Source organism: Lichenostomus cassidix, chromosome 4 (assembly GCF_008360975.1).
Source record: "Lichenostomus cassidix isolate B80296 chromosome 4, HeHo_3.0, whole genome shotgun sequence".
NCBI lineage: Eukaryota > Metazoa > Chordata > Aves > Passeriformes > Meliphagidae > Lichenostomus > Lichenostomus cassidix.
The window spans coordinates 39,565,244-39,576,004 of NC_139484.1; the positions used below are offsets into that span (position 1 = coordinate 39,565,244).

At 37.1% G+C, this 10,761-nt stretch overlaps 1 protein-coding gene across 9 annotated transcripts in view; it reads left to right on the forward strand.

Annotated features, from left to right (window-relative positions):
• Positions 1-10,694, forward strand: part of PRIMPOL (primase and DNA directed polymerase) — an 18,629-nt gene extending 7,935 nt beyond the window's left edge. For 8 of the 9 annotated variants that reach the window (XM_085058766.1, XM_085058760.1, XM_085058763.1 and 5 more), the window contains 8 exons: positions 4,161-4,445; positions 6,110-6,272; positions 7,447-7,544; positions 7,922-8,008; positions 8,095-8,203; positions 8,825-8,907; positions 8,986-9,032; positions 10,025-10,694. In XM_085058766.1, coding sequence (XP_084914892.1) covers positions 4,161-4,445; positions 6,110-6,272; positions 7,447-7,544; positions 7,922-8,008; positions 8,095-8,203; positions 8,825-8,907; positions 8,986-9,032; positions 10,025-10,330 — 1,178 coding nt within the window. In that variant the 3' untranslated portion in view covers positions 10,331-10,694. The remainder of the gene's footprint in view (positions 1-4,160; positions 4,446-6,109; positions 6,273-7,446; positions 7,545-7,921; positions 8,009-8,094; positions 8,204-8,824; positions 8,908-8,985; positions 9,033-10,024) is intronic. The other variant, XM_085058768.1, reaches the window with a different exon arrangement.
• The last annotated feature ends 67 nt before the right edge of the window (positions 10,695-10,761 follow it).

Below are 10,761 nucleotides of genomic sequence, written 5' to 3' on the forward strand. Positions count from 1 at the left end.
AGAAATAAAAGGTGAGGTTTTGACTTTATACAGTGCTAACTCACATTTGAGTATTTATTTTAATGGAATTATATGTGGGAAAAAAAGTATTCCCAGCAGAACTTACTATATATTTCATTAAGCCTCATTTTTTCTCATCTACTTTCTTTTCCTATGATTAGCATGTGTGTTTGAAAAAATGTAACTTTTTGTGCCTGTATGTTTTATTTACAAAAATACTGGTTTCTACAAAACTGGCAAGTCTATGGCTCCTTAATTTTCAGGTTAAGGTCAGTCTTAATAATTAAAGCTAGTGTTATTTGCTCTAAATACAGTTAATTTGTGGTCACTGCATGGTCAAAAAGGACAAAGATGATTTCAAGCCACCTATGCATAACCATGATTAAGAGAAAGCTGAAAGCAATTTTAATTGTTGATGTAAATTGGGATTTTTTTGGAATATGGCAACTCCAAGACAGAGAATTGCCAGTTTAGGGTTGTCTTGACTCCATTTTTAAAATAAGTACAATGAAACATCCTCATTACCTGAAGTATTTTGAACATACTTTTCAAATACTGTCTGTGAAGCACTGAGGTGCTAGTGGTGAACATTAGGAGAAGTTAATGTTGAAATTCATAATTTCTTCTTGTATATATATTCTCTGTGGTGTGCAGTAAAGCAGTCTTATAAACATACTTTGACCAATTAGGACACAATAGCTTATCAGCTGAGTTTTGTCTGAGTGCAGCAGGAAGTGATGGAAAACAGCTTGCCCAGTGGTGGAATTAAAATCTGTATCAACCTTCACATGCAGAATTCTGAGTTAATTAACATTGAACCTGCAGCCTTGGTTTTGTCACTTCTTAATTTGAGTGTTTAAACTTGTAACCTTTGTTCTCTATTGTGGTCTGGGTTTTTTTCAAATAAACAAAGAATGTGAGGGAAAGGAAGCAGAAATGCTGTTATACAATGAGATTAATAATCTCATGGGTTATTAGAAGGGATGAAATTTAGATTTGTTATATTTAGCTCTACTGCTTGTGTTCAGGAAGAACTGTGACAATAGCAACAGAAATACAAGAAATGATGTGCTTTGTTACTGGTTTTCCTCTGGCGGTAGAATAGGAAGAGCTAAGGATGTTTGGTTCAAAATTTTGATCCCGCTCAGTTTCCCAGTTTTATTCTGGTGTCTTCTTGGTCACACTCTGGTCACTGGTCAGTTTATTTTGTCACAATCTGTCTGAGTGTCTTCATGCCCAGCCCTCCCTTTCTCACCCTTACCTAATTTTCTAGCTCTGCACCCTCCCTCATTGCAGTCTTGAGTAAAGTTTATACTGTATTTCTTGATTTTTTTTAATACCTCCTGTGGTTTTTAAGTAGCTTCTTACTGTGCAGTGTGTATGATCTAGCAGGGCCTTGTAGAGAGAACAGGGAAGATGAGCTTTTTGCTTTTAGTACTTAATTACAGCACAGCGATACTATTTTTAATGACACAGTGTTGGGCTTCTGTCCAGCCCAATACAGCATTAGACAAAAATCTTATTTTCCCTTTGAATTGTCCAGTTATTTCATGGGGAGAACACACATACTCTTGGATCAAAGTGGTGTAGGGTTGACATGTTTTGTGTTGCTCAGAGGAATCATCTGTGAAAGGTCTTGTTGGCCTGAACACCTGGAGGAGCAGAGCAAATGTAAGGACAGGCTGGATATTGTAGGCCTACATGCATGTACAAACCTTTTCCCCCAGTATTTTTAGTATAAGCATGCAGTCTGTGGCCTAAGCACCTCTTTAGGCCAAAACTCAGGTCCTAACTGCAACACGAAGAGGACAGAGTATTTCCAGAACAGAGGAGCCTTTTCCATCTTTTTTTAACATTAAAAAACCCGTTTTTCATTCTTAGGAGTATTGGAATCTGTGTCCCTAAATTTTTTGAGGAATAGCTCAAGGCAAGCCAAGCAGATTGTCTTAGTTATAAGCAAATGCCTATAATAGTGTCTGCCAGCTCCAAGTGTGACACAAAGCAGTTATTTCTCATGTGACACCATGGTAGTAGCTACAAAACTCAAACACTTAAATGAGATTAGTGCAATTTTTAGTTCAAAAGTGTGGTCTTTTAACTCTTGTGCCAGTATAAACTCCTGAGTATTACATGGATAACATAATAATATGGTATGACAGAAATTTTAGCCTGTACTGTTGATAGCTAAATTGCATTAGTCAGTTCTTTCAATAGAAGCTTGAACTGTTTATTTTAGCCCATTGGTTTGAGTGTTCTGTATCTCCACTGTGTCATGAATTTGACATGTTTACAAACTGCCATACTTAAAATATATTTTCAGCTTATGTATTCATGTTCTGTCTTTGCCTTTACAACATAATGTTGTAGCCACAGTAAAAACTGATTTTTTAAATAACTGAGATAGGGTAAATGTCAGTGTTAAATTCCTCCATGTAACCAGTAATGTTTTATACTTTAGACTTTTCCTTAATGCACTTTAGTAACCTGTTTGACAAACCTGTGCTAAAGCATACTAGCTTTCTACCTTGTTCAAAATACTCTGCTGTAGTAAATAACCTAAAATGCAGATAACTTCATTATTTCCCAGAATATATGATAAAAGGGGTTTTTTATGTAATGGATTTCAGACACATGTAAGTGTTGTCTTTTTTAAAATTCAGCATTGTGGTGTTCTGCCTAATAAAAAAATACCTCAGGATGAGTTAATGGTATTTATGTGGGATAAACTAGGTTGTGAACTATCACATCTTGGATAATATTGTTTCATAAGCATTTTGTGTCAGGAGTCGTGCACAAAATGCATGGGCTTAAAACTAAATATTATTAAAAACATTTAGTGTATAATACTTGGAGTTATAATTTATAGAATTAAAATACAAGGACGGAGTTCACAGCTCATATAAGAAAGCACAGGAGATCATGTCCTGTGTATGTCCACAGGAAAGCTGTGGAAATCAAGAATTTACATTGCTCAACACAGCTAACAAATCCCACATACAAAAAATACAAAATATGCTCAAGAATCACGAGTATGAAATGCAGGGTTTGTTTCCCACATCAAACCAGTCAGAACACTGGAGGAGAGAAAACGAAGGTGTGTGTAATGATAACTGACTTCCAAAATGATCTTTCACTGACAGAACCCTTGCTATTCTGACACCAGAGTGATTGTTATTTAAATATACATAAAAACCAAAGTGATCAACCAGGTCTTTTACAGATACTCTTAAATTTTATGGCAGTTGAAATAAACTTCAGTTCTGAAATAGGTACATTTTCTCCCTGAAGATCCAAGTAGCTATTTTTATAAAACTAAGAAATTCTGTGTATTTGGACACACAGGGTTAAAACACTGTCTATCACTGTTACTCATTCGTGTGCCCCAGTAGTCCTGTAATGAATGAGGATGATGATGATTTTGATGCTTGATATGCTGAGTCATTCTGCTGATATGTAGCATAGGAGGAGCTATATTTCATATTCTTTCATGTTCCCCAGAGAAGCTTCATCCAACAACTACAGAATCATCCTTGCCAGTATTCCTTCCATTTCAGTTTTTTTTTCCACTTCTGTATTTATTCTGTTCTCTGCTTTCTCCCTGGAACTAATTTGGCCATGGTTTTTATTTGTCTGTCTTTGGTTACCATCCAGTAGAGCCTCGAGGTACAATGGGAGTTGAATTATGTAATACTGAGAGTTTGAAAAGTCATTACCAAATACTTACGTAAAAGTTAATTTGTCATTTGAGTAAGCTTTGATCAAGCTCTTGCATTGGTAAATGCACCATGAAGCTGCAAGTAGACATTTCAGTCATTTGGAAAGTGAAATGAAGGAAAGCAGTAGTGAGGAAGACAGTCACAACCTTTTCACAATCCTGAATCTGAGCTTGTTAATATTTAGGGTTTTTTGTTTTGTTTTTCAAAGACATTTAGCACAAATTCTTGTGAGGCATTGGTTTCTCAGTTACTGGTCAGAACCATTTTATACAGTGGGCTGGTCAAAAGATTTCTTTTTAAAAATCCAGAAGGGCTAAAAAGACCCCAAACTTCAACCATTTCCCTCTTGGCTGTTTTGAAAAGTGTTTGCTCAGAAACTCTCTAAGTTCTTTCTTGACTCATAAATGACATTGCCTGCTTCTGGCCTTTTTTGTTCTTCTTAAGGTAACTTTGTGAGAACCATTTTTCAGCCTGCCATAAGATTAATGGAGAGTAAGGCTGCTGGGATTGCAACAGAAGAAGCAGGGCATGTTTTCCAGTGTTCTGCAGGAGTTGGATCAGATGGTTCTCTTACAGACCTCACAGCTATTGAAGATGCTGCCAAAGACTGGCCAGCCATTGCTCACAAAACGAAGGATATGGAAATGTCACACCAGGGAGAAAATTTAGATTTTTCCTTTCTAATAGTAAACGATAAAGAAGGCAACAAGCAACTTTTTGTGGATCTAGGTAAATATAAGTGGTTTTAAACCTCTTTGGGATGCAACAAAGGTTAAGAAATGAAATGTTCCTTAATCTTCGATTACAGAGAGTAAGGAACTGTGGTGTTCTTACTGTTGTCCCTATGGTCAGACTTTAAATGCATGCTGAAACTGTGATCATAGATGCTGTACTTTAAAGGAACCTTAGATCCTTGGTCTATGGAACTTCTTATATTACTATGTTTAATTATTTTGTTTTGAATTTTAATTCTTGCCACACAAGACTATTTTTTTCCCCGTCTAAGGGGAAAAGTGCTCCCATTTGGATTAAAAGAGGATAGCATATATTGCATTTTTGTTATTTCAGTTGAATTAGAAGCTGCTTAATAACGGAACAAGTCTTACAGGCATGGCTTTCTGTATTCTTCTACATGTACGAATTGAGCCTTCTTTCCCTGTTTGGAATGGCAGTTGTTAGGTTTCATTGATGGAATACTAGAAATTTTGGTTTGGGCACTTCATGGCCCTGCTGGGTTTAGCCTTTTCAGGGTATTAAAATGTTACAAATCTCCAGGAGCACAAAACCCACAGTCAAACTGGAGTTTGAAAGTCACGCACTTCTTCACCCCCATATCTGGTTTTTCTGCTTTTTGCCTTGTCTCAGTGAAATGAAAATAGTTTAGCATGCTTTTGCAGTATGTTATATACTCCAGGACTTTACCTTGGCTTTTTTTCCTCAGACTCTTCAGAAGAACCCCCATTTCTTACAATTCTTCTCATGGAATTCAGGATCACTTTTATTGTGCTCCTTTTCAGTATGTCTGATCTATTGAAATATAACCCCGCAGTTGGCTACAGTACACTCCTCTGTTACTGAGTCAGAAGGATTACTTTCACCTACTGTTCAAAATTCTTTCAAGCAAATTCATAAATATAAATAAAAGCAAATTGTTTTCTGTGTCACCTTTTAAGGATTTGATGTTATCTTCCCTGAAATTAACCATTCTCAATATTTATGTTATACAAATTACCTCAAAATTGGGAATCTAAAGTCTAAATTGCTGAAATACTGAATTACATCATGAGGCTGCAGTGACAGCAAGCTTTGGGATGTTCTCCTTCTATGAGCTCTAAGTTCTTTTCATGAAAATCAAATGCAACCTGCAAATAAAACTTACCTTCTGAATAAATTATTAGACAAATTATGCAATGTTTAAGATACCTGGTCATTGTTTTGTTGTTTGATTTTGAGATTGGAATTAAGCCTTCCTGATGCCTGCTTCAGACAAGTTGTGTCTGGTCCACAGAAAACAGAAAGTTTGATTAAGTTCTTTCTGGTTAAAATCATAGTGCAGCTTTTTGGGCTCAGTTGTATTTCACTAAGTTAATGTGAAAGCACCCATTTCTTGTACTGAAGGGAAACTTTTAATAATTATAATGTCAGAGTGATTAAAATGACTATGTAGAGGTGTTGAGCATTTGTCGTAATTCTTCTGTAACATAGAAGTGTATGTGTGTGCATGATCTTGCTTTGTTGCATTTCTTCTATGGGGTATGAACCAGTCAGTAACAGTTTTTGTCCATGCATTAGACTCTCAGCTGGGCCAAAGGGAAATTGTTTGATTTACAAGTGCTAAGTATCTTAAGTCCTAGCCAACACTGCTATGTTAAGAAATATCTGTTTTCCTGTAGGAGTTTATACAAAGAATAGAAATTTCCGGATGTATAAGTCATCAAAAGCAGGAAAAAATGTTATTCTGAAGATAGCAGAGGATAATAAGTTTATCCCCAACTGTGAAAAGGATGTTTCCTTGGAAGAAGCATATTTTCTTTCCTCCTTAATCTGCAACATTCGGTAATTACTTAATTCCAGTCAAATTTTCAATATTATAAAATATGAATTTTAATGATAATTCTCCTGCAGTTGTTACAAATAGCTGCTATGAATGAGCAATTATTCCATTAATATAGTTACAGTGTAATTTTAGGAGTCCCTAGTAGAATTTCTTGGTTTTGAAGAAAAAATTTCTTGGGAGTCTTGTTTTTTAGTTAAACCTGGCTTCAAATGTGGTACAGCTTCTGAATTGTGCCTCATTTCTCTGTACATGCTCAAAATGCTAAAACAACCATTATTAAGTTTGGTCAGACTCTGTGTAGTCTGAAAGCCAAACTTACAGCTTTCTAGTCAGTTAAATATGAGAAGTCTGAATATTTTTCAAAGTCTGGTAAGAAATAAAAAGGATTTCTGAACGTGTTTTCTTGCATACCAGATTTCCCATTTGGTACAGAGCATGTCCTTAGGTTGGGTACTTGTACATACAGTGATCAAGTTTTCTATATCCAATCTAAGCCTCTGATGCTCTTTCTTAAGAAGATCCTAATCATTTCTGCTGTAGCAGAAAGCAAGTATTAAAATGGTATAATATTTTTGTTGAAAACATGTATTTGTGACTTCAGGTTTTATATCCTGAAATGTTCATTATCCTGAACTGATGCCCATAAACCGTGTAGTGTATTCAGCTGAATCTGCCATAAATATGGATGAGAAATTTTGCTGTGTTGAATTTAGACTTCTGTGATCATCTGGCTTCCAGTTAGCAATATGACAAGGAAAAGCAGTTCATTGTAGAGACCCAAAAAACCCACTGAAACCTTTCAAAGAGTGTACCTGCATAGATACTATATCTAGAGCACATCCTGCTGTAGCAGTGTGGACCAGCCATTGTTAAATGGTTGGGTCCTGGGACATTGTTGCTGTTGCGGGCGAGGAACCCCACCCTGCGGTGGGAGTCAGGGAAAGTGCCAAAGCCAGAAGGGAAAGTGCTCCAGGGACAGCAATCACAGGCAGGTCGAGGTTGGCAGGGAGCTCCGGAGGTCTCCTGGGCCACCCCCTTGCCCAGCTGGCTCCCTGGAGCTGGAGCCCAGGGCTGTGTCATGTGCCATCCTGTGGGATGTTATGGTGAGTTACTTTGTACTGTGTTATGCTGTAAGAATCACACATTTTCCTTTGTATTTTCTCCTTTCTTCAGAGTGAGTGATGACACAAAAGTTCTGTCATCTGGCTTTTCAGAGGAGGAGAGAAAAATGTCTGCTTTTTTGAACAGTAAAACTACCAGAAGCAGCAGAGGTACTTCAAGCCTTCTCCACTGCATAGAAAAAAAAATTATTCTTAGATGTTCTGTGACTTGTACACCTGATAACTCCTGTCTTTCAGCAAGAGGCAGAGTACATCTGTACTGAAGGATGCTCTGCAGCACCTGAACACCACTGACCCTCCCCTCCTGTACCCACAGCTGTCTTGCTTTGGCCCAGTTCCCTCTGCACCTTGGGGTGGGCATAGCACTTCAAAGAACTACAAGAAAGTAACAGTGGATTTATCCCTGGTTTAATTAAGGGTGTGATGTGATTCATGTACATTTGCTATCTGCAGTCTATAAAAAGTGTTACAATGACATACTACAGTGGCAAACCCAGTAACTGTGTGTATGGCCTTTGGTTTAACAGATCCCACGGAAGGTTACCAGGGTTCTCCATATCCAGAAATCGATAATTTTGTTCGTTCTTTGGTTAATAGAGATGGGCTACAAGGAGGTAAAGAGACCACTTTACTATTTACAAATGAATTTTCTGCTACACTATTTCTAAAAAATTTAAAGAATAATCTTTTTTTTCTTCAGGGATACGACAATGGAGTTACTTCTCTCTCAAAGAACTACTTATTTATGATATTTCAGGTTACCGTTGGTGTGAAAATATCGGAAGAGCTCACAAAAGTAACAACATAATGTATGTTCTTCAGCTGTTCAGTTTGAAACAGCTTGCTTTATTTTCCTGTTCAACTGTTATTTATATAACATTTAAAATCACTGAAACATAAGGAATGTGTTTTTGAGAAACAAGGATATTCAAAAAAACCCTCAGCTAGATGAACAGCTAGATGCTGTTTCTCAAGTGAGTTGCTTGAAGTTTGGTGTTTCTAAAGGCCAGTTGAAAAAGCTGGACTGAACTCTCAACTGAACTTTTCTCTCGACTGAAAAATCAGTCGAGAGAAAATAGTGATTTTATGTGGCTTTTATAATTAAATTATCTGTAACAGCAGCAGCAACAAAATCTTACGTCGCATTTGCTAATCTTGATTGATGACTTTTTCTTCTAAACTTAATTTAATGAAGTTGACTAAATTTCACTCTCAGATGTTAGTCTTAAACATTTATTTCTTTTGATTTAAGAAACCTGAAATTTCTTTAAAAAAATAGTACAAAACAGACATGTAATAAGTATGTATAGAGTATGAAAGTAATATCCATAGCTGAGGACAAATAAAACCTGTTCATTTAGAGTTTTCTCCTGCATGAATTCACTTCATTCATGTACTATTACTAAAAGACTAAATAATTTCATTCTTAGGATTCTGGTAGATCTAAAGAACGAAGTCTGGTATCAAAAGTGTCACGATCCTGTCTGCAGAGAACAAAACTTCAAATCACAAAGTATGTAGCCTGCAATCTCAATTACACTTAATACTTTTTGGAATGTTGACTTTAATTAACATCTTATATTTGATTTAGGTTTTCCATTACCGCCTGGGATATGTCTCCCATCTCTTTTCAAAGAGGTATGTTTTTGTCCTACTGATATACTCAAGTTCTTGTGAGTCTCTGGAAGTAACTGGACATCACCACTAATATCCCAGTCTGCTGAGCTCCACACACTCTTACAGTGGTATAAAAGAAGTCCCTGGAGCAGCTGTGCTGGTCTGGTAGCTCCATATATTAATTTTTAAGTTCTCTAGCAGTGCTAAGTTACTGGAATTGTCTAACTTCCCCTGGGACTAAAGACTTCCTTCTGTTCTGATGTGAACAGCAGTTCCCAATGTCTAAGCCACAAAGCTGCTCCAGTTGCAGAATAGAAAAACTGCCCAAGTTTACCTCTGCTATGCATGTCTGACTTTGTGCTGGGCAAGGTAAAACAGAACTGGTTCTGGAACACTTGAGTCAATCTGAGTCAAATATAAGTCAGTGACCCTCATTTCTGAAATTCATTTATCTCCATTTTAGCATATTAAAGCAGCATGCTTCCCCAAACAGGTAGAATATTTAAACTGACCTGATACTGCACCTAGACTCTATACCCTGAACATACGAGTTTTTCCACTGCTTAGGCAATAAGAATTGACATTTTTGCAACTTTTAGATCTAACTTTTCAGCTCTAAATATCATATAGCAGAATGGCATGTTAAGCTCTTCTCAAGCAGATCATCAGTAGCTATTAGTGTTATTTCACAGAAAGTGGCATTTAACTGTATTTTCGGGTTCTGACAGTATCTTTAAACAAGACACTAAAGTTAGTCTTAACTCTGTATTGTTTTCTGATGCTGTATTCAACGGGCTACTTGTAGGCTGCTAGAAAAACAGCAAATTTCTACTCCTGTTAAAACAGGCTTCCACAGGTTAACATGGCTATACAGTAAGATGCTGGAAAATCTTGTCTTGTTGGCCAGCTTTCTGCAGTATCCATTAGATGTGACAGCCCAAGCTCCAAACTTGCAGAGCAGTTAAAGGTTTGAAGAGCATTTTCATATGAAGTACTGTTGTTGTTTCTCAAAGGAAGAAGAGTACACCCTACTGGATGACAGGGGGCACACAGAAGGAGAAGTAAATCCACATTCTAATGCATCAGACTTGTCAAAAAGCTCAGTATCTCTAGAGAACAGCTGGTCTCAAGACTTCCTGTTATCAGACAGCGAGTGGGAAAACACAAGTGATGATGCCTGTTTCCTAGAAGCTGCTGAAGATGTGGAACTAGCTGAAGCTGCAGATGATAGTCTGAACTATGCCATGGAAGAAATCCCAGGTGAAGTTCTTTTGGAAGCTTTAAGGAAAGAAGACACCTGCACGAAAGAAGGCAGCTGAGCACAGGCCTGGCCAGCAAGGACATACCTGTGTGAAAAGTCCTGCAGGGTAGCTCAAAAGCACCACTCCAGAGCTGGAAGACAAAGAATGGAGTGCCTGGCTGAACTCCAGCAGGCATGAGGAGATCATGGAAGAGTACATGGGGGCTGAATAGGATTGGACTGAAAAACTCATAGTAAATGCTGCTCCAAGCTTAGCACTTTTAACAGTCTTTGCTGTACAGTTTCATTTTCTTAGTTGTATGTCCAAGTTTTATTGATAAGCCAACAAAACAGACTTCTTTATTTCCACAAACGGGATGAAATAACTTATTCAAATGCAAATTTAATAAAAATATTTCTCTATTTGTCTTTGTTCAACCAAAGTCTGTGTTTTTCTTAAAAATATATTCCTCTCAAGATTACCTTAATAGCACAAGATTAACACCCAAC